The sequence below is a fragment of the Pseudopipra pipra genome, chromosome Z (assembly GCF_036250125.1).
Source record: "Pseudopipra pipra isolate bDixPip1 chromosome Z, bDixPip1.hap1, whole genome shotgun sequence".
Taxonomy (NCBI): Eukaryota; Metazoa; Chordata; class Aves; order Passeriformes; family Pipridae; genus Pseudopipra; species Pseudopipra pipra.
Genome location: NC_087581.1, coordinates 53,441,741 through 53,469,579, shown reverse-complemented (window position 1 = coordinate 53,469,579; position 27,839 = coordinate 53,441,741). Strand labels below are relative to the sequence as shown.

Sequence of the window (27,839 nt, the reverse complement as noted above, 5' to 3'; positions counted from 1 at the left end):
AGGAAAGCAACGTTGTGGTTTCTGGCACTGTAATTTCATTTGAACTGTCATACTACACACACAGCATATAGTCACAAAAACATCAGCTTTGCTTCTGAGAGCATAATTAAACATATTGCTCATACCCATTTTTCGTCCCATTTCTGGAACAATCAAATCACTACGCAGAAGATTTATCATATCATCATTGCTGAAGGTTTAATTCCAGAAATAATTCAAATTGCAATTTCACAGCTGTGTAATATAAAATAATAGACTGATTCCTTGCCAAAATTTCAGGAAAGGGATTTTTAATTGGAAGTGGGAATAGAATGACTTTTGATAGTTCATTTTTCTTGAATATTAATCACTACATTTATTCATTTAAATTTTGTTTTAACCTACAGTTGACTTTTTCTTCCTCAGAAATGTTGGAACTCTAGGAAAAAATTATTAACTACTTGGGTTAGGCTGCTCTTTTCTTATATATTACAGAGCTTGATCCACTACTAGAGGCTCCCTGTTAAAACTTGAAAGGGTAAAATGACTATAAAGACAGTGATTAATTACCATAGAATTACTATGAATTACTATAGAATTAGTATGAAGACCCTTCCTACTCAGGGATTAGTAATGACAGCAGACATTAAAAGGTAGTTTGTTAAAAAAACTACAGTTAGATTTCAGTCTAGAACATAAGAGATTGCATTAAACAACAGGAAATTTCAAATTATTTGCTAAAGAAAGAGCATACTCCTACAGTCATTATTCTCTTCCCTTGAATACCTCCACTGATCTGCCAGCTTAAAACTTGGGCTACCCTATGATGAATGTTATATGGGTTCTCAGCACAACACATACAACTTTCAGGAACAAAATAAAATTACTTCAGAGCTGAATTAATGTTACCTTTTTTGCCAGCTGGAGTTGTCTGCTTTCACAGAGTCAGACGCTTGTTAAATGGCAAAACAGTTTAGGTGTCTTCTCACTATCCCTTTCCTTGCACTGCCTTGCTACCACCATTCTTTTTTTATTCACCTTACCCCCATGGAAGACATGGTGGTACAACACCCACTTATGGTAACAACGACCATTAACATGCCCTTGCTGGGGCATTTTTGGTGAAAGGCTTTTGAGAAGCGTTGGCAGAAGCATTAGTTGCTTTTGCAGCAATATACCAAGGTACCTACTTAAAGAAAGCAATAAGCAAGTTGACCATGATGATGTATTGCACAAAGAGGTAGACAGCTTGGAGGAACGGTGTGAGGAAGGAGCCAGGAGGACAGTCTTCATTATTTTCACAAACTGGAAATTAAGGACATACAGAGCATAGTTAGCATGGAAATCAGAGCAGAGCACAGCAATGGCCTGTGCTTCTCATTTGTCCCAGCAAGAAACAGAATAGTCCTCATTAATTTCACAGATATAGATCACTAAACTTCCAACTAAAAGGTCAACCTTCACCTAAAGGAAAACTGCAACCCCTTTATGCTACTACAATCCCATAGTTACCCTCACAGTTCAGAAGCTGCAGACACCACTTCATACATATAAGTTCTTATTCCAGTCACTCCAATTTTTTGTTAAGGGGAAAAACGATGCAGCCAAAATGCATTTGAGAGATGGCACACACTCAAACAAACTGAAATCCAAATCTCTGATCCTTAAAGCAAGCGGCAAAGCTTTCACAGACTCCACTGTGGAAAAGATAGAGCTCAAAGGCTGCTTTATCAGTACTGGAGTGATATTCATTTAGAGCTTCACACACAAAATCACACTGACTCATATGCAAAAAGATACATAAGGCTATGCATATTTGTGGGATGAAGCAACAAATCCTAGAAATTAAGGGATCTCTTTTAATGTTTTTAAAATATCAAAATAAATATTTTTCAGTCCTTTTAATGTCTAATCAAATTTCAGACTTTTGAGGAAATTTTAACACACATTTATAAAGCAGCAGCTCTAAATTCAGGACATATTCTGAGCAAAAAAGTCACTAAAGAAATCATAGCTTTATTTGGGAAGTGTCAGATTTCTAAAGGTTTAGCATTCATTACTAAGTGATTAAGTGGATTAAACTGTGAAACTGAACAGTGTGCTTTCATTAAAAGAATTTTGACTTATATAACCAAAATACATAGTCATCATGTGACTGCTCAAGCAGTAATAATGGATGCAATATTCTAAATTATTTTAATGAATTGGGTCTGTGCTGAACTATGTAACTTAAATATATGTATCTATTTCCATACCTACTTGTCCATTTTAGGGATTGTTTTACTTGTACCCATCACACAGTAGCATGAGACTGCCTTCCATCGGTAATGCTGAAACACTTCCTGGAGTGCCTGGTTCTTCTGTCTTGCTAAGACAAGTTCAAAGCCATAACCAAGATACATTGTTTTTCCTATTTACATTGATTGGTTCTATTTTTCCTATGTTCACATGGTTTACCTGTTTAAGAATGATGCCAGGTAACTTATTTCTCCCTTTTTTTCCCCCACCTTAATTTTTTTCTTTTTTAAGGCAATTTTGTAGTCTTTTCTTCAAGAGATCAGCAGCTTTCTATTCACCTGATTAGAAAATCATTTCAGTGCCAGATCCCCCGAGCATGAAGTAGCTAAATATTACTTCCTATGTGCTTTGCTCTGAGATTTGCAATATACTTAATTTTAAGCACTGAATTTGAAGGGTTTAGAGCTTAATCTTTATTTTTAAGAAAGAAACTAATATTCTCAACATTATTCATGCAGTATTACTCATTAAGGACATATATATGCTGGAATCAGAATTGTTTGAGAAAGAACAGACTCAGCAGGTAGTCAAAACTCTAGTAGCCCAAAGTAGGTGTGTTTCTGCATGTATTATATTTAAGCTGTTGAACTGTATTATGAAAATTACCTACCATCTATTTCTCCAGCATAGACCTCACCAAACATCATCCAGTAGGGCTGAAATACAATATCTCGTGCCAGAGTCCAAGAAGGAGGCTCCTCTGGTGAAAGAATTGCCTTTCGTGACACTCCAAAACTCAACAGAACTATGGCCATCATAATCACAATATAGAACATGTTTGCTGTCTGGAAGACATGTTTGTGTGAAAGAATTAGTTGTGTTAATTATATGTGAAAGAGACATACATTATAGGGAAATCTGCTTTTACAAATCAGAGTATAAAACAGGGGTAATAATCTAATATGTTGGAGAAAATAAAATATTTTATTTCTATGACCTGGACTACATGAACATTTTGTAGAGGTTAAAATCCTCCTGGACCAAAAAAGCCACAAGTCCTACTTGCTTCCTATGTCCCTCTTAGATATCAAGCAAGATTTGAAAAATGCAGAGATCTTATGATGATGATTTTTCTCAGTGGTGTTTCTTTCAAACTGAGAGGAAAGAACACCAGTGAAAACTATTTTGCCTTCTAAAACTGAATTGGAATTACCATGCAAGAAAAAATGTAAAAGTATTAAGAAGGTAGACCTCAATAACAAAGTGAAATTACAGTGGGAATTTGCACATGTCCCTCAAGACTAGGCAGCAGTTCAGCAGCAGTTCTTATACTAAAAGAGAAAAAAAAATAACTTCAATCTCTGATAAAATGGGATACAATTATTTTAATCAAGAAGTAAAATAATAATGAAACAGTTTCCAAGAACTAGGGGAAGAATCTATACTATTGAGCCCATCTGCAAGAGGCAGTGGCTTTTCTTCCATAATCAAGCTGGATAAGAAAATTAATTCAAATGCAACCCTTTTTTAAGGAATGACGTAAAAATGGCTTTTTTGAATAAATTCACATAATTAATAAATTAAAGAAAAATTAAATCTGATTATGGTCAACTCACAAACAGAAGAAGTCACTGTATTTTCAGGTAATACATTCACTATGAATTATTAGGTGACCTCTCCTTTGACCATCACTCTTTTCTGTCACTTCTCAGCTTTACATATTACTGAATAGATGCCTTAACTACAAAAATACTGCTCCAAAGCACAATACTTACCATTTTCCCAATCATTGTCAGGTATGGGCCAGCATGCTGGTTCACAGCAAAAAGATCAAGGAGCCGAGTATACCAAAATATAATATCCAAGCAGTAAAGTAGCCTCCCTGCAGTTTGAACAGGGGGGTTGGACCAGCGCAAACCAAAACCAATCATAAACAGGATGATAGCTATAGAATCAGTAAAATTCCAGTATTCATAAATCCACACCTTCACTTTTTGGCAGAATTTTCCAGGTTCTGAGATAAATACCTGAGTAGAATGTGGAAAAAGTCCACAATAAAATGCCATTAAAATCACAGATACATTATTTAACCTTTTCTGTCTGAACTATTTTACAATATTTGGAAATGTATCATTTCCCCCCCTGCCCCTATCCCTTTTCTTTATTTCTGCTTTAGACCCATTAACTGCATATTGCCATTCACCATCAACGGAGGTTTGTACTTAATCTATAGCATCATATTGCTCAAGTATGCCAAATAACTCTTCCTAAGGAAAAATGGATTCCAAACCTTAATCCATTCACTAAAGGGCACATACCTCAGCAGAAGAGAGCAGCCAGTAGAGAATTGTTACTCATAGGTATCATTATAAATTAACAGACATTTTCTAAAAGGATAGTCATGACCTGCAGTGGCCTTTTCACAAACCCCTAAGTCATGGAAACTACCAGCCTAACCTTGCTGATGGGAAAATAACTAATGCCTTTGACTTCAGACCAAAAATATAAAGAAAGATCCTTGTATTCCACCAAGGACACCTTAAAAAAAAAGAAGTGCTGGCAACTAGCAAGGTAAAGAGTGAAATGTTCACTCCTTGAACTGTGAGATGCCCCAAAGGGATTTTAAGCTTCATTGAGCAAATGTGTGAAGTGGAATCTCTGGGAGGCCATAAATAAAACCTTTGCACATTGCCGCAAGTGAGGCCAATTATGCAGTGTGTAAGGTCACACTGATAAGTACCAAGTAAAGGAGAGATTTTGAAATGTTATGCCCCGATCTTGCAAGAACTTATGCATACAAACACATTAATGTAAAGAAGTGATCTGGACTAACTCACATGACTAAGTAGTTGCAGGATCAGGGCCTAAGGCTTTAACAATTAGTTGATACAATCTAGAGAAACAGAGGTTTGCAGTTATATATAACAAGGCCCTCAGCAGTTAAAAGCTGCATGTGTAAGACAAAGTGTCCTACAAAGTCTTTGCCAACAGAACAGAACTAGAACATGGATAAAGAAAATCAAGTAGAAGACATCAATTTCAAACTGTGCAGTGAATGATCATGATAGAAAGAAGAGCTGATGTTTCCACTGTCCCACCATCAAGATGATGCAAGAGTCCAACAGAGATTTTCAAATTTCAACATTTTACTCATTTAGGGAATCCTGGTGATTTTTTCAATCTTATCTCATGCAGAGACAGAACTTGCAAGTTTATCCAAGCTTCTATATACTTCCAGCATTTGTGCCATCCCTTGAAATCTTTCACCTCAATACTGCTGTCACAGTCTTCTGAGTGATCTGCATTAACATCAACTTCACTCAGAACTGTGGCTGATTTTTTGCTATTTATTCCTCTGGAAGGACAGCATTTCAAATGTCATACAAAAGATAATTCACATTACTATTGTTTACTATGTGCTAATTTTACAGTGAAGGTAAGTTGGCTCAGATACAATAAATTGGGAAATACATAGCTCCATCTGCCCCCACACTCAGGTTTGGAGAGCAAGTTGTGTCCAGAATCTTGGGTCTAATCAACGGCAAATAATTGCAATCAATTTTGATTGGAATATCATTTTTCTGCGCTCAATGTATCCAGCATTAAAAGTGGATGGTGGGTTTTTTCCAAGTTCGTTTATAGAAGGTCAGTTAGTCTTGAGGGAGAGCCCTAGATTTTGCTATGAATAATACTTACTAATTCATAACAATGTCCACACTCAGGTTTAATATCTAATATAAATATCTAAATATCTTCATTATTAGAAATCTAATGGTCCACTCAAAAAAATTAAGAAACATGTGACTACATCAAGGCTCCAAATCTCAATTCAGCGCAGTCACCCTCAAGTGACCTGCACATTACCAGCAGCTCTACACAGAAAAGAAGGACAAAATTTAAGATGCATTTTCAAGGCCAAAGCACTAGTCTTCAAATAAAAGTCTTCTAATAAATTAATTCCCTGTATAATTCTTTCCTCTGCTAAATTCTATACAAAAATAATGCAGGATTTGGCATTCTTCAGATTATGGTATTCTCTGGGTTATGATATACCCTCTACAGATGAGAAGAGTGAATGGAAAAGCTTACCTCTCTGACTTTTTCAATAGCAGTGGTGAAAATATAAATGATAACAAGCCATTCTTGCACACTTGGTCTTGGTCCCATCTTCACCAACACAGTATAAGTAAAGAGCATGAGGAATGCCATGTATGACATCTACAAAAGACAAAGTATATAATCCATATGCACAAAAATCTCCAACAAATTTCTGCAAACACAGTAATAGGTGATTAACCTGAATATATGTATTCAAACTACTAGGGCACTGTCAAATGTTTGAACGCAAGATCTTTATTCTAGTTCTCCAAAGTTTTGTTTTATTTTGTTTTGTTTGTATGGGAATGTCCTTAAACACCATTTGGAAATTGCTACTATAGCGCTGAAAAAATAGGTAGGAGCAGAAAATAAACTATTACAGCACATGTTCCCCCCTTATATGAGACAGACTATTTCAGCTTGGATGTTGGACAGAATGGTCTCCAGAGGTCCCTTCCAACCCTAACTATCCTGTGATTCTCTTCTGTGGTCTGCACACTATTTCTTGAACATAAAGGCAGTCCTATGCTTTTATCCCAACCTTCTATAGGAGGTAACAATTCTCAAAGTTATATAAATCACTGCTGGTTAATCAGTGCCTTCCAAAACCCAGGAAGAACAATATGAGGTGGAAAACATGCTGTAAATGTATCTGACATAAGGGATTAATAATCTATGAAGCAGTTAAGCACAGCCCATTAAAGGAGTAAACGTTTATGCACATGGTGGTCTGACCCAATGGGCAGCCTGATCTTAAACATCCTGAGCTCTACTGACACAGGGTTACTTAAACTGATTTAATAAATGCATATTTTTCTGTAGCAAATGATCTCCTATAGATTAATATTCACTCTTTCAGAAACAGTTCCCAAAGAAAGGGACATAAATATCTGTGAGATACTAAAGGTATTTAAGGCCAGCTTCAAATCTGTCTCTACATGTGCAATTGACCACTGTAAAAACCTGTGCTTGAGCTTTTCTTTAGTTCCTTATAATTGTTTTTCTGTTGTCTTTGTTTGTTTTAACGCAGTTAGATGACTTTAGTAGAAAATCTTTCCACTTAATTGCCAGAGAAACATTCAAATATCATCCCATCTACACATACCAGTGACTGCAAAGTAAAAGCAGAATTAAGTAGCATTTGAAGGACCAAAGGAAGGATTTGTCAATCCAAGTTCTAGCACGATCACTAACCGTGTGAAACCAGAACTTGACAATTGGTGCATTGTAGAACTCATAGATTTTTCTAGTGCCAGGTAGGTCTCCTTGTCCACCATCTACTTGGCTTTCACCAGTCTTCTGAGCAAGTTTTTCCACATCGTAATCCTTCTTTAAAAGAAAACAGCATTTTAAAAGTAAGAAACAACAGTCTATGATTGCAAAGGTAGCGTCGTTTCAGAGGGAAAACAGACACAAATGTCTAAACTTTGCTCTGGTCTAAACCATTACTGTAGTTTGCTTTATTCTGGTTACAACCATCTCATTTGCAATAAATACCATGCACACTTTCCCACTAGAAATACTAATTTAGAGTTTGCTCTTATGACTACAGACAGTGGACCTGGTGTCAGCAGACCTGAGTCCACTCCTATTTCTGCCACACATTTCTTTAAGTCTCTAAGCATCACGTAATCACTCTGTGTCTCACTTTCCCCATCTGTAAAATGTATATAAATAACAACCTCCATTCAACATAACTGTGTTAGCTAGAATTCCACTAACACTTCTGATTACATTCTGAAAAAAGAACATCACATTTCTGCTGATATATACAGTTGCACAGAAAATGTCAAGACAGTGAAATTCTAAATACAGAATCTAATTGTTATTTTTGCTGTATTTTACATCTGATTAGAAGATAAGGTTGTAATAAGTACTCTCTAACGAAGATCTGCCTATGCAATATAAAGATAATTCCTTTATTTTCTTCAGTAAAATAAAAACATACTGACACCCAAGAAAGTAAACATACTTCATTTTGTATCCACAATTTGCTTGAGTACACCTCTGAAAGTTCAAATATCTGATTGCTGCTGAAACCTAAAACAAGCTGCAGACATAGCAGGGGGTAACTGACAAAACCAGAAGGTGCTTAAAGGAGTTTTCAGTGATGAAGGAGGGAGGCCTAAGAGATGCACACACACATTGCTCAATTTGTTAGAGAACAGTGCTAACAATAACAAGTTTACTCGTTTCAACTATGGGCAAGGCTGAGGGAACCAAACTAACTTGTTCAATTGCTGGCCAATTGTCTTAGCTAACATCAGTTCTAAAACTTATTGCTACTAGATATCTACAGTATAGAACTTCTTATGTAATGTATTTATCCCTATTACACAAAGTTTCCTTGAGTTATCAGGGCGGGGGGGGGGACGGATTTTTTTCATCACATTAAACTTGAAAAAGGGCTGAACCACAGAATTTGATATACAGAATCATCTCAATATGTTAATATCAGATCTTCCTAGGTGAAGGAGAGAATACATCTCATGAAAGAGAGCGATTTCCAGCTGCAGCTGGTCATTGGAATTGTGAAGGCATATGTACAGTATTGAAATTGTATATTTTTCTATATTATTTCCTATAAGATTATTTAAGAAAAATCATTAGCTCAGACTTGTGCTTTAAACAATTCTCTAATAGATAAAATCAAAAGTAGGCTTATTGATAGTGCAGGAAGGGAGCAGCCCTATCTGAGGCAGATCAAAAAAAGTACTTATACATATTTCTCTGCAGCCTTCTGCCAGACTGCAGGGGTAATCCTACTGCAAATAATTACAACTGGCCTGTCCTCTGTATCATAGCTGTTACCTAACCCTATAAAAATAATTTTTGAATCACGTTAGACAAAAACCACAGGAGACAATGGCTTTGAGCATTTTTCTGCATCACAGAAAAAAAATGTGGCAAAAATAAGTCTACCCAAAGTCCTCAAAGACAATCTGTCTTCTTGTATTGTACACAAATTGAAAGTTAATTGAGAATGTCCCAAGCAATCTACAATATTTATCTGATGTCAGGTAAGCAGAGAACAAAAAGTTGCCTGACAGCTCTCACTTAGCAATCATGTTGTCATGGGTTAGCACCTCATCAACATTTACCCTTTGACATAGAAATTCTCCATGTCTGTCCATGTCTAGCTCAGACTGAAAATTTTTGGAAATTCTCAGCTCAAGGAATGTGTGGTGGAGAATGAGAAAGGGCATTAACAGAAATCTTGGAGAATTCTTGAAGATCTCAAAAGGCAAAGACATCACCTCACTTATGCTGGAGAATCCTTACCAACAAGCCTAAGAAGGACTTTTGCACAACCACCTGTCTCTGCAGCGTGTTTTGGCACTTGGTTCAGGTGACTAAACCAAAAGCACAGTGCTTCCCTTTAAATAGCTTTAAGATGCTTTAAATAGCACCTTTGCTAGGCTCAAGGAATGCAGAAGACACCCTGTTTTTCATCAAAACAGGTGCTAGACCTCTGGAAGGGTTATGATGTAATTCAGGAAACAAAACTACAAGGAGAGAGTAAGAGGGAAGGATGGTCATGGAGAAGGGGAGAGGCTGAGGCTGAGATGCAGAGCATTGGACACTGGTCAGGCAGAATGGGAAGGAGGAGTGAGTTGGAAAGGATGGGACCTGGACTGTCACAGTTCTGTTGTTTCCCTGCCCACGTGGGCAACCTGAATTGAGTTTTATAGCTGTGATTTTGCGTATGACATAAAATCTTTCTTAGACTATTTGGTATACAAGATTACATTGGTACACAAGATTACATAGGTATTTACCTGCAGCTTGAATAGACTTTGTGCCCTAAAAGACCTGCACTGACAGATAAGTATAATCTCAATATACTTGTGTGAGGTAGGGAAGGATTTTCTCATTATGACCAGTATAGAAGTGACATCCAGGACAGATGAAGCAACTCGCCCAAGTTCACATCAGTCCGTATCCAAACCAGGGATCTAATGACTACATCATGAGAACTGGGTTCCAGCACTTCCAGCTGATGACCATCTTTTCCCTCCTTAGAATTATACTGTGGTAAACAAACAAACTCTGACACTCAAATTATAATCATCACAGACTAACCAGAGACAAAGTATCTTTAGAGCTGATTGGGCTCTGATCCCCATGATACCACGTGAACTGGTGGAAGTCTTGAGACTGAGGAACATGAGACATTTCTGCCTTGCTTTTAAACTCTAGCATCAAGATGGCAGGAGGGAGGAGAATACTCATAATGACCTAAAAGAGAAACACGAGATTCAGGAAATTATTTCAGCAGAAATTAATTGCTCAATAGACCTGAAGCCACAGTCAGCCATGTGTGGTGTCAGCACAAACCCAGCACAATTCCACTGGCCTGGGAGGAAGCCACTGGTGCTGGGAATCTCTGTATCACACTCTGACAGCCTCTGAAGGAGTGTATTGTTCTTGTCTGTTTTGTGGCTTTCAAGAGTGCCATGGTATCTGGGGATGCTTACAATACCACTTCCTATGTTCAGAGAGCATTACTCCCATCAGCAGCTCTGCCAGGGAACAAGCAATGTGCAGAACCAAGAGCAGGTAAGGGGGGACTGAAGGGTGCTGAGAGAATGGGAACATAATAGGAATAGGAAAACAAATCCCCTCTCCTAATGTCATCCCATAGGTGCTTTTGCAAAGAAATAAACCAGAAGCAAGTACCGTTCCCCCCCCGCCTTTCTTTTGTTTTCCATATGTGCACATTCCAACACGTGCTTAAGCACAACTGTCTGAAGCTGCATTAGCCATGTTCATAACCAACAAAACAAGCATAAAGCATCTAAAGAGCTTCTAAATACTCAGAAAAAGCTAGAGTTGTGTTACCTTAAACCAGGAGTTCTTCCGCATCTTCAAGCGTCCCATCCACATATCAGTCAGCAGCATCTGTGTGCATGTATGGGATATGAAAGGCCGCAGGCCTACAGAAACCGCTAGTTTTAAACAAGTTGAGTTGCTCCAGTTTTTCAGTTCATAGGTCAGCAATTTCATGGCCATCTGCTCATTTTGTTTGAATGCTTTGTCCAGCACATCTAAGGCAAGCTGCCCAAATTCCCTAAAGCAGAAAAGAATTAACAGTCAATATAACAGGGATCTATCCAAACTCAGAATCATTGCTGCAAAGAGGTTGTTGTGAATACTCTCGTAACTAAAGTTCAACTAGAAATCTGAGTAAGCATGCCTTCTCCCATTTTTCTCATTGCTTTAAAAATATAACTAGTGAAAAGCATTTTAGGGAGTAAACTTAACCATTTATTCCTAATCACAAGGTTTAGAGTCATCCTGTTTTCTATTTTTTTATTTGTTTTGTTCTTAAGCTCTCTCAGTGATCAAAATGGACCCTACGAAATTCTGTGTATATCCTTCAACAGATTCATCACCACTGTGGGCAAGCACTGCAGGCAGTTGCAAAAGTCTCTTCTATTAAACAGGCTTTAAAACATCTCTGTAGGCAACACTCTCCAAGGAAACTACAATTCCTTCAAATTAAGCTTTGGAGCTGCATACAAAAGAAGGCAGTACATTTTTATTGTACCTGAATTTTAGGCATGAAGTCTAAAAAGCACAAGATATATTACTAACTAAAATATATTACTACTAAGAAAAACTATCAGAAAACACCAACTGAAAATTGCAAACCTGAAGAAAATTCTTTGTCTACTTTCCTTTTATTCACTCAATTATTTCAGGATACATTTTTGATTTAGTCTTACACAGAGCAGGATTTTAGCACTGATTTTAGTTTGTTCATTACTACTTGTTACAGATTTGAAAAGTCCAACACCTGTGTGCCATACGGCTTCTTAACAAATTGAACTGTAAGGGAAATTTCAGCCTTTCACTTGACCATTTAGCAGACAGAGATCCATGCATTACTCACTTACAATTTAATTTTCAAAAAAGCATCTAGGGAATATACAAATAGCTTTTCTTTAACTCTCAACCAGACTGCACACCAATACATAGATCCATTATATAATATCGATAATTTGTTTTATATCCCATAGTCCATGGGATCACTAACCCTATAAACTCTTAGTGGATTAGGAAAATATCTAACCATTCCAAGCACTGCAGAACTTTATTAACTGAAGGGACAACTCATACTTTGAATACTTCTTCAGTTCTTCTGAAGTATCATCCACCATGTTGCTCTGTTTAGCTTCACGTGCCATTGCCCTGTAGAGTTTACAAGCTACAACAGCCTTGACCATGGCTTCCTCTCCATGCTTCCAGAAGAACATTGCCATCTTCTGTCTTTTCATTAATACTGCCCAAACCAGGAGGTCATTATAGGGGTAGATAAAGCCAGTTGACTCATAATTCTCTGCATAGTTTATATCCTCTTTTAATTTCTTCTTATACTTATGGAAAGCACTGGATCTTTCCTGTAAATTTGTTTAAAAAAAAAAAAAAAAGAAAGAAAATCCCAACAAATGATTGAGATTCAGATTCATAAGAATAAACTGCACACAAATCTGAATTGCAAGTATTTGATATTGCAAACAATTGCAATTGTTTGATAGCTATATATATTCAAGTCATAAACCACAAGCTAGGATCATGTTCAGATTACCAACGCTAAGAAGTTGGTAATACTACTGAAGGAAAAATACTCCTTTCTCGGTATCCGTGCCTTTTATAGCTTCCTTTTCCAGAGTGTTGGGCATTCTCCAAACCCTGTGACTCCAAGATCCCCAAGTCTAAAGTAAGCAATTATATTACCTTGTATTTGTAAGGCTGTGCTGTTCTGAAGAACTGAGAATGCAAAGTACTTTCAGTAGATCCCATTCCACTATTCATCCTATTACTCTGATGAAAGGAATGAGACAGGCTCTGAGAAAAGCTGGAGAGTACTCTCTAGATCCAAAGGCATACCACAAAACACAAGGAAAGAAATGCAAATTAGATATGATTTCATGCCTGTAGATATATGCTTGTACTTTCTGACTGCAATACTGCATGTGGAAAACTGATGTTATTCAAAAACCAGTGAGTCAGTAATCACCATAACTACCAGTGGAGCTTATACAACAAAGGAAAAAATAGCCTGCTTCACATCTTAGTTAAAAAAATATATATTTTTCTGAAACTTTGAATTCAAAATATTGATTTTCCAAATAGCATCCATCAGTTAAAACAACAACAGGGTTTGTACCAGACTAGAATAATCCAACTGGAAGCTCTTCTGAGTGCCAACCTTTTTTATAAAGTGCCATAAGTCCTTTGGAAAACAGAAGTCTCTGAATTTTTTGCTGCTTGTTTCCTTTGAACATCTAGCATCCCTATAAATTTTGTTCAGTGTTGACACAGAGGGAAGAATGTTACAAGCTGAATCACTAATGCTCTTTCCTGTAGTACTTAGTTATATGATTATAAAGTTTCATCCATTCCTGTTAAGGTTATATTTCATCAGCAAACAGTGAAAAGTGTTACAACTGCTCATATATCTTTCTTTAAGCATTGTATTAAACTAGTGACATACAGGAAACTTTTTCTCTGTTTCTGTTCACTACAAGTAACAGTTTTCATTATTTTTTCTCATTTTCCCTGATCCTCCTGAGATTCTTCTCTTAGTCATGAAAGCAGTTCATGGGGATGATAGGGTTTTGTTGTTTGTTTTTCAACATGTGGAACTACTTCAATCAAAGTCCAGTTCTACTATAAAAATTGGGTAGAATTTTTATGGAGTGATGTTGGCAATGATATTCAGCTAATTTATTGAGAAGTTTAGGCTCCTTTTAAGTTACTGGTTTTGGAAAGTCAACAGGGAAAATGATGACACACCCTAAGTCTAGTTCAAGGCATGTGGAATTCACTATTTCTGTGATGTGGTTCAAGTTGCAAGAACAGAAACATGCAACTGCTTCAGAAAAGGGAAAACGATGGTTGGTGCAGTCTTCTTGATCTTTATTAATGGATGACAGACAAAGAACACAACCCAACTACTGGACACAAAGGTAAATTTACTGAATTAATTTAACAATTGGTACTCTTGGGGATTTGTCTGTTTTATTTGCAACCTCCCCACAGCTGGCAAAGAGATTCATAAAACAGACAAGTCTGGCATACCTTTAACTGATGCTCTTCAGGCAAACCACAATGACAACCTGAGCTATTTTCAGGTGTCACATTTTGGCTTTTCTTGAAGACCAGTGGTAGTAATTTTGAAGAAATTACCTTATGTTTTCTGTAGAGATCATTGTAGTGAATTCGGAAATGCTTCCTTGTGTAGCTGCTCCGATAAGCTTCACCAAGGAGGTACTCTATTACCAGTCCAATATCAATCAGTGATATCTTGTAATCCAAAGGAAGGGTATTCTGAAACACCAAATGTCACAAACTTTTCATGATGCTATTACATACCACAGTCAGCCATGTCAGAGCCCTACTAAGAGGTAGTCTGGAAAAATGTGCAACTGAGAGCTCCTGCTCTCAGGAAACTGTATACATTCATTAGGAATATGGAACTCCCTTGGAAAGAGAACACAGGCACATCCCATTTTCAGGCTGAAAAATGTGACGTTTACAGTTGACTGTACACATGTTGCATAGGGACATATAATGCATGATCCCAAGACCGGCTTCATTCAGCTGTGAGGGTGGTCGTTCTTCAGGACAATCACGAACATCAGAGAGACAGACAAAAATCTTCTCCTCATAACAAGAGAAAACTAGCATGGGGTGATTTGGTCATTAAGCTCATTCGTTAATTAAAAATCAAGAAGTAGCTGAAGTATGTATTTAATGATGCAGACAGTTCCTGGAGACTGGAAATGCCTTGTAGAGGCTCAAGACTGTCTCTTGTCAACTAGGACAGAAACTGTATGTGCATTAGCTCTACCTTCTGAATCTCTCACCACTTCTGCTTAAAGTACCTTCACTGTCCTTCCCACACCCTTTAGTTTGTGACAAATTCTCTGAAGAACAGATTATTTTCCACACAGATGTGAAAATTATTGGTAAAACCTTAAAGTGCAAGTCTTTAAAGTGAAAAATGGGCCTGTACATAAATAGGATCTGAGACATTATGTATTTCTAGCAGTACATGCCTTTCAGACTGTGAAAAGTCTTTCTTCTGGACTGAGGTTTTTTTCAATAGACTTCAATAGTCAGCTAAGGCCACCCAGCCTTGAGAAGCAGAAGGCTTCAACATGTTGAACACTCTGGGGCAAAAGCACATCTCACTGAATGGAGCTTGTCAGCTCTGTTGTTGAGAGTTAGTTAGGCAAATATTTCTGACTATCTATACTTGTAGATACTTCTCTGCACTAAGCCTCACATTTTATGATATCCGAGCAGACTGCAATGTATCTCCATTCAAATGAAGCAGAATCAAAGGTGGTGACCCTAATGGAGAAAATATTCTGAAATCCATGATCACATCACTCTGGTGACTGTCCCACCTACTGTGTCACCATAGTAGACTGCAACTGCATGACCCATTAACAGAGCACTTACACATATTAACAGAAGCTCCAGTGAAAAAGGGTTTACAGCATTTAGCCCTGAGTGCAGATCCCAAGTAAGTTTAGCTTACACAATGGCATAGAAAGTTTTGATATTGTGCAGATAATTTTTACATAAATTCCATTAACATATATTAAGTGCCAAAAGTTTTTCTTCAGATCACACGCTGAGTTTTCCCAAAGTGTCCTGAAATACATACAGGGCATGGATTTTAGGAGAGGGGTCATATCAATTACTTCAGTATCAGTGAGGGAGACAGATTTTTCAGCTTGGATAAGTTAGATGTTTTTTCAACACCAAGCTCTTCCAGATCTTTCACATAAATCAGACCTTGAATATGTTCATCAATAAGGGAAAATACACAAAACAGTTTGTTATGGAGATCAGAATATCATACATCTATCTAAAGAACGATAAATGAGATTGACATGAAAATCACCCACAATAATAAAATCACACCACAAATACAACAGAACTCTCCAAAGATTAGGATTTTATCTTAGTATTCATACCCTGGAAAGAACTAGCCAATTAATCTATTTTTGGATCTAGGAATCCCCTGCAGTGAAGTCTAGATGCCTAAGTAACAGCTCATCCCTTCCTGGCTAAGCAGTGCTGTGAGGTACAATAGATAACAGAAACATGAAATAAATTAATGATGTACCCAAATAACAAGGCTGACACTGATGGAGCCAGTGCTACATGCAGTAGTCATCCACTGCCACCCTCCGTTCTGCTAGGCAAAGCAACACTCTAAAATAACATTATATTTTGTCACAGTATCTTTTTGTTATTGCTCAACAAGGAAAGAATATTTTAGCTTGGGGGAAAAAAGGAAAACCCTAAAACAATGACAGTAATTATTGCACTAATTCACTAAGTCTTTTGTACAATCACTTCATAATGTCACATTAGTAATTTGAGAAGGAAAGTCTGATCTACACAAACTGCTTGGCTTTGAAACTAAAGTACAGGATCCTTGGGAGCCTCAATAGAAGTGTGCTAGTTAATTTCTTAGGGGATCAATGGGATTAAGATAAAACCATTTAGCAGATATAGGACCATAATAATGAACCCATCACTTCTATTCCTAAAATTTCCCTGTGTTATCTAGTAGCAGTGTGCCAGTGGACACTGAAGTTCTAAGCTACCATTTTTGCTCCCCAGCCTTTCCTATGTCTATTACCTGTTTCACATCTCGAACTAGGTGATATAACAGTAGATTTGATGGTCCTTGTTTCTGTGGTGTGAAAAGAAAAGAGAGTAAACAAACATGCCACTCTACATTAGAAAATCAATACAGTAAAAGAAATCAGCTAAAAAATCTTCAGAATAAGCTACTGCAATTGAAGCTCTCTCCATTCAACATCTACACACAAGTCTCTTCAAAAATATTTCAACACTAATCTGCAACACATCTACTATCTTAAATCATGACATATTCTAGAAAGAAGCTGATATAGCTTTGGTCTAAACAACACAGCATTTTCAGCAAGACAAGCATGTCTTTACCGGATTTAAATCTGAACTTATTTGTCATAAGCTTCATGTGAATACTCGGTCTGGTCTAAGATAGTGAATCAAAAATAACTAGCTGGTACACCAACCCAAAAATCCCACATTACAATCAAAAATTAGCAAAACCCATTAATTTCCAGTTGTACACTGGAATTCCAAATACTCACCGTATTGTAGAGTTCTTCTAAACGAGATATGGTAAGAAAATGGTGCATGTTCACTCCATGCTCTATTAACAGCTTCACAAAATCCACACGGTCCATCACTAAAGCATCCAGCATTGCCTTTTCCAAGGCACCAACCTCCAAATGGACAGAGTTGGAGGAAAAGCTTAGAAAATTACATTTGGAAATAAATAAAACATTCCTGAACAGCTAATAATCCCTTTACCAAAATGACTATGTTTCTTTAAAGTGCACAGTACAAAAGAAAAATATGCTGGAGGAAGCATCTGTGTAAAAAAATCCAACAAAGAGGAGAAGCAAAACTGAGTTACCATAAACCCAACATCTGCAGAGACTTCTACGAATGTAACTTTACAACTAGACTCTGCTAATACATTCTCTACTCTCTAACTCACTTCAAAAGCCAATGTAGGATAATGCACGGGGTGGAGGGAAGCCTTTCTTTTGACATATGACAAAAGATATTTCAAGATACTCTATTTCAAAATCTCTCTATAGAACTGAAATTTCTTTAAAGCAGATTTTTTTCAAATAAGAGGCAACATGTATTAGAATAAACTCTCTTAAAGAAACCATGAAGCAGAAATCTACCTACAATAGTGTCCAAACAGTGAAAGCACTGTACTCATGGCACTTGTGCAGAGCTCAGCAAGGTTTCTACATGCAAAATAGCAAAGGAGTTAGACATATGAGGTTCATATAAATTCACATAAAGTTTTTCTACAGAACATGTATGCACAGGAAATGCAGTGGGGCGAGCAGAATGAGGAGGCTGGCACTGGGGCAGGTGTTACTCCTAGCCTGAAGTTAGTCCATTCTGTGTACATATTGACGTTTGACAGAAATTATGTCAAAAGATGACCAATAAATATGACAGAATTTTCACACGTAAAAACAATACTTATGCACTGATCCTTAATTATTGGCGTTTCTTCCAGAAATATCTCAGAGTGACTGACCATTCTTGTATTAAATTTCTTGTAGCAGTCATTCCTTGAGCCGGCAGTGTGTCTGAAGAGGTTTAGACAGCTATTTGGTAACTACTAGAATGACATTCTTTGGTGTGAAGTCCATTTGAGATTGAGTTGACATTTGAGCAGAAACATAATTACAGCTCATTACAGTCTTTACCTTCTGAACTTCTAGGACCAGAGTTCTAAAAGAAATGGCCACAATCTGTGCCTAACTGTGCATGTTTCCTTGAAACACTTACATAGACAGAAATATACTAAGACTCTACAATCACCTAAAAATTGCTGCTTAAAAACATAATTCAAAATTTGAACACACAATCACAATAACCCTGCAGAAGCTGTAGCCTCTGATGATTGCAGGTCTGGCAGTTCCTGACAGTCAGAGGGTTACACCTCTTTAATTAGAAAGCAACTAATTTAAAAGCAAACTTAAATACTGTGCTTATACTTTTTTTTTTCCAGTGCAAGAAGAAAGTAGTTGTTATTTAAGATTATTTTTTCTGCTCGGTCAAAACAAAAACTTTCAGGAGTATATGTCATTTTAATTTTTGCTTGGAGAAGCAAAAGATTGAGGCTTATTTATTATGAGATCTTTATGTCTTACTGAAAGTGGGGAATATAGTCATTATTTGACAATGGCTTTTCATATCAAATGCTGCTGAACAATTGTACTGAAATAGATATGAATAGGTACACAGATTTTTTTCAAACATATCAGAAGCAGAGAAGTGGGAGTAGGGGTCCTGCCAGTGGATCTATAAGGTCAGAGGATAATCAGCGTATAAAAGAAACACTCAAGGAGATAAGGTTATTGCAGACACAGTAAACTAATTCATTGCCTCCCTGCTCACTACAGAACAGTTTGGGAAAGTCATATACTTGAAGCTGTTCTTTATGGCAGAAAAATCTGAGGAACTGTGTCAAATTGAAGTGTCGGTAGAAAAGACTATAGAAGTCATCCATAAATTGGTAGCAAAATGTATTCACCTATGAGTTCCCAGGGAACTGAAGTACAGTTGAATTCAACCCCTGTAACAGCATCATGGAAGACAGTAGAAAATGGGTAAATACGGTAGAGTAAGTGGAAGCAAGGTTAAAATTCTAGTGGACCTACCTTCTCAAGGCATGAATACAAGTTAGAAACCAGTAAAAAAAAGCATACAACCTATAAGGATTTATTGTTAGATAATTATTCTTAGATAGTTATCTTAGATTTATTCTTAGATAATTATCCTTAGATGAATAGAGAACAATCTGTAAAATATTAGTATTTCACTAAATATCTAAATTAGAAAATTGAGTACAGTGCTGGTCTGCCTGTCTCAATAGATGACTTTTACATCTGAAAAAAGCACACAGAAGAGCAGAAAATATGGTCAGAAAAATGGAAAAACTGAACAGATAATCACCTTGGAAGAGCCAGGAATAAAGAGGCTGAACTATTCAGTTGTTCTCTAAACTCTTGTGTGTTAAAGAGGTGGGGACTAGGAAGATGTTACTCCTTACTTCTCACACACACAGAATCATCGAATCACTTAGTTTGATGATCTTTAGATCATCAAGTCAATCTGCAAACCTAACACTGATGAGTCCATCTCTAAACCATGTCATGAAGTGCCACATCTCTACATGTCTTTTAGATAGCTCCAGGAATGGTGACTCAACCACGCTCTGTGTAGGCTGTTCCAATGGTTGATAACTGCTTTGGGGAACAAATTTTTCCTAATATCCAATATTGAATTCATGGATGTTTAATTGTAGACATCTCAGGCATAGTCCTCCTTCAGCTTTACACACCACAGGAAAGTATGGGCTGGTGACAAAAAATTCAGGTCTCTTGTTGTGGCAAACAACCAGCTATGGCCACTCATATATATATACAACTGTATCTTTCTCAAAATTTACATTTTAAAGAAGAAACACTTGGGACTGGAAAAATCAACCTTGTAATTCTTGGCAGAGAAAACTTAAGAAGTACTTCTGGGACCATCAGATATTATTTCTTGAGCAAAATACTAACTTTTATAAAAATGGGAAAAACATGTTAAGGCATATAGTTTTATATTTGTCATATATAAAAATCATGTTATGTACATAAAAATCTTGCTAAGGGAGGTTATACTTAAATACTGGATTACATCTGAAAACTTGGAAACCACAATTTATGGGTTTATGATTTAATTCCTACTTTATGTTCTTTCACATAGATATAGTTAATGTAGGTCTAAATCATGGCTTGCCTTCATTGTGGGTATTCCTAAGAAACGATATCTAAGATAATGTTACCACAGTTAATTTTACTTTTTTTTTAACCTGGTGATTTACACTGTGATTTCTGTATTTCTGTCTAGAGCAAGGAAAATAGATGCAATGTTCCTTCAGAGCTTACATCTTTGGAGAAAAGAATGTTTTGGGCTAAAATGAAATATCCCTGACAACTGATAATTGTCAACTCCTCTCTGGAGAAACAGATGAGATCTGATGCGTTCTGCAGTTGAATACTCCACAGTTTTAAGGATAATGCCCCTCCAAAATCACAGCAGATTACAGGACACTGATTCCAATCATCGAATGATTTCTTAATTAAAGCTTGACAAATGTAAATCATGGAAAATTAGTCATCATAATAAAGTGTAAAGACACTGTGAAAAATAAAAGGTAATTGTACCTTCCAGTGTTGTCCATAAATGAGTACATGTTTCTTGGCAATATCTAGCTGGTTCCAGGCCAATGCCAAACCTAGCTGATCTGAAGTAGACATATTTGTACCTAGGAAACAAGTAAAGGATCTAGCAGTTTTCAGACATTAATGTCACTTCTTTGCTTTGAACAGGCAAGTCAATGAGACTCTATATCAGATGAAAATAGGTCATATTTTTCAATACCTTTCAAGAGTGCAGTCAGAATTGCCAAATCAATGTCCTGCTCATCTTCAGACTCCGCATCAAATATGGTTATCTGTTAGAATTGCAGAAGTATACTATTTGAGGTGAGGCAGAGAAGTCTGTAGTTATTTCTTCTTGGTATGGGCTGTGGTAGATTAAATTATACATATTTCAACACAAACAATGGCAAAGGCCCAGACATAATTTTCCTTTGTTTCAGACAGAAAATGCACCATTTTGTTTTTTAATGCAATGGCATCTCAGGCAAACTGGAATCAACCTACTGCATGAGTCTCCATGAGTCTATTTCCTTTTGATTAGCCTTTAAAGCTGAGAAATATAGAAATGTAGCATGTTTGATATCCACTCAGTTTTCAACTAGAAAACAGACATTCAAATAAAGTAAAACAAAAAATACTGAAAATACATTGGGTAGTTTTCATTTTAGTGATCCTTGCTACAATTGTCATTACTCCTACAATAAATACTTGGTACTCCATCATATATGAAAAGTTGTGGCAGACTAGTGAATTTCCCAGTAACTGGAAAAGTGGAAATATAACTACCATTTTTAAAAAGGCTAGAAAAAAAGACTTGGGAAACCATAGACTAGTCAGTCTCAGGTCTTGCCTCTTGCCTGGCAAGATCACGGGGCAGATCCTCCTGGAAACTGTGCTAAGGCACATGGAAAATAAGGAGGTGATTGGTGACAGCCCACATGGCTTCATTAAGGGCAAATCATGCCTGACAAATCTGATGGCCTTCTATTGCAGAATTACAGCATTGATGGATAAGGGAAGAGCAATTGATGTCACCTACTCGGACTTGTGCAAAGCATTTGATAATGTCCTGCACAACATCCTTGTCCCTAAACTAGGCCAATGTGGATTTGATTGGTGGACCACCCCATGGACAAGGAATTGGCTGGATGGTGGCACTCAGAAGAGTTGCAGTCAATGGCTTAGTGTCCAAGTGGAGATCAGTGACAAGAAGTGTCCCTCAAAGGTCAGTATTGGAATCAGTATTATTTAAGACGTTTGCTGGGGACATGGACACTGGGATCGAATGCACACTCAGCAAGTTTGTGGATGACACCAAGCCGAGTGGTGTTGATACTCTAAAGGGAAGAGATGCCATCCACAGTGACCTTGACAGGCTTGAGAGGTGTGTAGACCTCATGAAGTTCCACAAGGCCAAGTGCAAGACCTGTACCTGGGTCAGGGTGATCCCAAGAACAAATATAGCCTGGGAAGAGAATGAATTGAAAGCAGTCCTGGAAAGAAAGACTTAGGTAAAGGATCAACAAGAACTGTAATATGCACTGGCAGCCTAGAAAGCCAACTACATCCTAGGCTGCCTCAAAAGCAGCATGGCCAGCAGTATGTGGCACAGTTCTGTCCAATATCTTTATTGATGATCTGGATGAGAGGATCAAGTGTAAGTAAATTTAGTAAGTTTAGTAATTTTAGTAAATTTAGTAAAATTTAGTAAAATTTTAGTAAATTTGAGGACAACACCAAGTTGGGTGGGAGTGTCAATATGCTAGAGGATACAAAGGCTCTGAAGACGGATCTGGACAGGCTGAATAAATAGGCCGAGATCAATGGCCTGAGGTTCAATAAGACCAAGTGCTGGGTCCTACACTTTGGCCACAATAAGTCCATGCAGTGCTACAGGTTGGGCATAGAGTAGTTGGAAAGTGGCCCAACTGAAAAGGACCTGGGGGTGCTGGCTGACACCAGGCTGAACAAGAGCCAGCATGTGCCCAGGTGGCCAAAAAGGCCACTTGGCATCCTGAAATGTATCAGAAATAGTGTGGCCAGCAGGACTAGGAAAGTGATTGTCCCCCTGTAATCAGCACTGATGAGGTTGCACCTCAAGTCCTGTGTCCGGTTCTGGGTCACTCACTTCAAGAAAGACATTGAGATGCTGAAGTGAGTCGAGAGATGGAAAATGAAGCTGGTGAAGGGTCTAAAGAGTAAGTCCTGTGATAAGCAACTGAGGGAGCTGGGGTTGTTTAGCCTAGAGAAGAGAAGGCTCATGTGTGACCTTATCACTCTATACAACTACCTGAAAGGAGGTTGTAGTCAACCGCCACCTTCTGCAACGCAACTAGTGACAGGACAAAGGATCACAGTCTCAAGCTGTGCCAGGGGAGTTCAGGTTAGACATTAGGAGGAAATTCTTCACAGAAAGGGTGATTAAACATTGGAATCTACTGCCAAGGGAGGTGGTGGAGTCACCATCCCTGGAGGTGCTTAAAAAAAGACAAAGATTGGATGTGACACTTGTTCTAGTTGATATGGTGGGGTTCAGTCAAAAGTTGGACTTGATGATCTCAGAGGTCTTTTCCAACCTAACTGATTCTGTGATTCTTCCCCTCTACTCTGCTCTGGTGAGATCCCACCTGTAGTTCTGTGTCCAGCTCTGGGGTCCCCAACATAAGAAGGATGTGGACCTGCTCAAGCATGTCCAGAGGAGGGCCACAAAGATGATGACTAGAGCACCTCTCCTTTGGGATTGTTTAGCCTAGAGAAGAGAAATCTCAAGGGAGACCTTGTAGCTAGCTTCCACTATCTAAATGAGGTCTACAAGAAAGATGTGGAGGGATTCTTTATCAGGGAGCGTAGGGATAGGACAAGGGGTAACAGTTTTAAACTTAAAGAGGGTAGATTTAAATTAGATGTTTGGAAGAAATTATTTACTGTGAGAGGGGTGAAGCACTGGAACAGATTGCCCAGAGAAGTTGTGGATGTCCCATCCCTGGAAGTGCTCAAGGCCAGGTTGGATGCTGCTTTGAACAACCTCATCTTGTGTCCATGCCCGTGGCAGGGGTGGTGAAACTACATGGTCTTTAAGGTCACTTCCAACCCAAACCACTCTGTGGTTCTATGATTCTCCTTGCAAATGAGCACTTGAGTTCCTAAATATACCAGCAAATCACAAGAGTACATTGCATTACAAGTTCTAGGAAAATTCTGTTTTAAGTAGAAGAATGGAAGGAAACCTTTCTAAATTATAAATAACACTCTACTAGAGAAGCAAAAAACTAGGAATTACTTGATCTTTCCAGTGAAAACAAAGATATATGGCCTTTTACTAAAATCAGAAAGGCTGTCATTTCATAAACAAACGCTGAAACTTTAGAAGTCAACTAAGTGGGCTCTCTAGGGCTACTCAATATAGAAATTAGCACAGACACCTTCATGTTATCTTTATATTACACCTGTGCGCCAACCCACCACAGAAGAAGCAAAAAGGTTAACACCAAATTAAGACATCCTAAATTCAGGGCATGAGCCCCACTCACGGAGTCTCTGTGTTCCATGCATTCCATCAAAATGTGAAATAGATGACTGGACTGTTTCTGTTGCAAACTAAATGTGTTTTGAATCATCACTAAAACCTCTTTCTTCACTTGAGGGCACAGGTCCCTGGAAAACAGACATACAAGCAAGAACAGTTATATTTTAGCTACTTCTTACTTGCTCAAACGTCACTTCAGAAAAGATGAAAATTGTACTAAGCAGAGACATATGGGAAGTCTCTTCTTTTTCTACTTCTCTGTTGACTTAATCCCTGCCTTCTTTCAGCATAACAAAGCAAAGTCATCACATAAATTATTATTCCCATGGGTATTTGTTCTGACATACATATTTACTACTGGAAATATAACACATGAACAAGTTAACAACTTTGAAAGGATTGTCTGTGAACACAGAGCTAAAAATCAGTGGAAGTTTAGTAAACTTCTTTCTTTCAATAATCATATAGAGATAAAATGAAATTGCTCACTATTTTTTCATTAGACTTCATATGTCTCCTATCTTTTTCCCCCCTTATTTATCTTTCCATTAACATTTTCATCCACACTTCCTTTTGAAATGGAAGGATTTTTTTTAAAATATCACAAATATGGAAAAAAGCAAGTGAAGAAAAAAGTTCTCAACAGAACATACTAGGGGCAAATACTACCTCTCCAAAATAATATTTAGAAAGGACAATAAGTAAACAATTAGGCCACAAAATTTATTAAATTGTTTATTTGCTCAAATCAGAAGGAATCCAGACCATCTCTTTAAAATTTGATTTTTTTAATCTAAAAAGGTCTCTGACGTTGAAAACTTTCACAAATAATATTAATTGGCTTTACAAATATATATATTTTTTTCCAGTTTGGATGAAAAATTTTCATAAAGGTAGGTTCAATAGCGCCTGCAGCTGAAACTGCACTGGCAGTGGCACAGAGTTACAGCTAGACCAGAGTGACAAATCTGGGTTACCACTGAGTAAACCAAAGCAAAAGACAAGGAAACTTAGTCCTCTTCGTGCTGCAGTCTGAGGTTCCTACAGCAACTAATCCCAGCTCTAGTCTCAAAAGCTTTATGCAACCAAATTCAAGCCCATATACAGAGCATTAATAGCAGGAGAAACAATAGAGTCAAAACACAAGCAAACACTCTGGAGTCATCCAACAGTGTCTCTCACGAAGGTGAGAAACTTTATAATAACTCAAAATAGCTACATGCAGGTTTTGGTCTTCAAAAAAGCCCCAGTAAATTTGGCAGAATAGTTATTTCAGCACTAGTTTGAGACAGAGAAGGAATAAACTCCACTCTCAACAGAAGTTAAAGTTGGCAAAAGGCCATAGTGGGGTCACCCCTAGAAGCATTAGAAATTATCTCATAATATATACGAGGTTTTGAGATAGGTGTTTTCAGGTCCCTGCCAATATGACAGACCAAGGAGGAGGACCATTATGGCACTACTCACCCTGTATCGCCTGTGTGTTTGTGGGTAAATGCCAGGATATCTGCAGCTCTGCCAGTGCCCTCATAGACCACGACAGGGACAGCTGGGGTGGCCCTCACGTACTCCCACACCATTAGGATCACACTGGGGCCTCCTTCCATCACCAACCCAACTATGGGTACACCTTGGCTCATTCCTGTTTTAAAACACACCTAATCAGTCATAAACACGTCTCAGTCACACATAAAAAATTCAAAACATCTGGGAAATAAATACTTATGAAGGAGTCTCATACATGGTTCAATGAAGATGAAATCATGCCTTCACCATCTCTAAGCTGACAAACACTTTTCAAGACTTTCACAGAATTTCTGCAACCAGATCAAAAAGACCCTGGAAAACTCCTGAATAAACTGTAAGTGGCCCTAGCACTGGAAATTAAAAATATCCTTCAAACATCCCTCTGGCCTTTATGATAGATGTCACATGCAAGGATGTTTGAAATGTGTTCAATATCCATTTGGTTACCTACATACCCATAAAGGTAATCATGCATTTCTTCAGAGACTCTCTCAAGTTTTGCAGCAGCAGGGTGGGTTTTTTAAAAAACAGAAATAAATTTCAAATACAATGTAATAGAAATGAAAATACTACAGAAAGCCTGACTTGTAAATACTCACAGTAAGAAAAAACATAAGAGTCTGAGTAAGAAGCTCTATATATGAACATATTAAAAATTGAGTTAGTTTCTAAGTTTGTAAATTCAATAATGTGAGCACATAAGGGAAGCAAGGGTTCAACATCATAACTGTTAATGCCTTTTTAACATACCTCGAGATTCAAATGACTAGGTAAAAGTGATATAATAATTTGTACAATCTAGTGCCTAAAAGGAAATACTTGTCTATGTAATAGACATGTAAATCATTAAAATAATTAATGATTTCTGTATCGTAACTTAGTTACTCTATAAGCAAACAGTGGAAGTTATGCAATCTGTCAAACATTGTCTAAAGGTATTACTTTTGCAACCAGTCTTTATTGCTGTACCTGAGGACGTCACAGGCTTCAATAGATAAGAGTGATGAGGACAAAAGTAGTGAACAGAGGAAAAAGGATTTTAATTCCACTGAATGTAACAACTTTTCCACCTAGCAAAATTCTGGGAAAGTATCTAGTGCTGATACAGAGACCACACAAAACTGCAAAGTGAGCAAATGCTCAATACTCATTAAATAATCTGAGTCATTTAGATGTCTCTGCAACTAAGAAACCAATATGTGAGTTCATCCAAATGCATAATGCTTTATGAATATAAAAATGCTGTCCTTTTCATTTTTCTGATATTCAGAGTTCAAGACACATGCAATTAATAACATTTGACCTCAGTGAAATCTATGGCAAATCGAAATGTATAACATGTAACAGGAAATGTCAAGTACCTCCACAACTTTTAGGATAGGTTTTTCAGTCACAAAGATGACCACAGTAGTACTCACTCATATGTATTTTTTGAAGTGATATGTACTTCTCCAAATTCCTCCTGAGCATCATCTCACTACCATACTTGCCTACTGTGCCATCATCTGCCATTAGAAAATAAGAATGCATGCTGTTGAGTGTACTCAGCTTGCTGAGTGGGTTACCAAGAGTCTGGTACAGGCAAACTACCTGGGAAAACCAAAATAAAAAGACCCTTAAGAAAACAAACAAAATACCACCAT

The 27,839-nt window shown here is 37.4% G+C and overlaps 1 protein-coding gene across 4 annotated transcripts in view; it reads right to left on the bottom strand.

Moving 5' to 3' along the window:
• The window catches only part of TRPM6 (transient receptor potential cation channel subfamily M member 6), an 85,490-nt gene that overhangs the window by 36,749 nt on the left and 20,902 nt on the right, over nucleotides 1-27,839 (bottom strand). Inside the window, exons 7-23 of one of the 4 annotated variants that reach the window (XM_064642882.1) lie at nucleotides 27,615-27,786; nucleotides 26,137-26,311; nucleotides 24,674-24,797; nucleotides 21,364-21,436; nucleotides 21,147-21,247; nucleotides 17,487-17,621; nucleotides 16,988-17,041; nucleotides 14,512-14,652; nucleotides 13,057-13,143; nucleotides 12,439-12,719; nucleotides 11,158-11,386; nucleotides 10,399-10,554; nucleotides 7,510-7,644; nucleotides 6,307-6,435; nucleotides 3,993-4,244; nucleotides 2,888-3,062; nucleotides 1,170-1,284 (exon numbers count right to left, since the gene is read on the bottom strand). In XM_064642882.1, the coding sequence (XP_064498952.1) occupies nucleotides 1,170-1,284; nucleotides 2,888-3,062; nucleotides 3,993-4,244; nucleotides 6,307-6,435; nucleotides 7,510-7,644; nucleotides 10,399-10,554; nucleotides 11,158-11,386; nucleotides 12,439-12,719; nucleotides 13,057-13,143; nucleotides 14,512-14,652; nucleotides 16,988-17,041; nucleotides 17,487-17,621; nucleotides 21,147-21,247; nucleotides 21,364-21,436; nucleotides 24,674-24,797; nucleotides 26,137-26,311; nucleotides 27,615-27,786 (2,534 nt within the window). Of the gene's footprint in view, nucleotides 1-1,169; nucleotides 1,285-2,887; nucleotides 3,063-3,992; nucleotides 4,245-6,306; nucleotides 6,436-7,509; nucleotides 7,645-10,398; nucleotides 10,555-11,157; nucleotides 11,387-12,391; nucleotides 12,720-13,056; nucleotides 13,192-14,511; nucleotides 14,653-16,987; nucleotides 17,042-17,486; nucleotides 17,622-21,146; nucleotides 21,248-21,363; nucleotides 21,437-24,673; nucleotides 24,798-26,132; nucleotides 26,312-27,614; nucleotides 27,787-27,839 lie in introns of those variants that run through there. The other 3 variants (XM_064642883.1, XM_064642884.1, XM_064642885.1) reach the window with 3 other exon arrangements.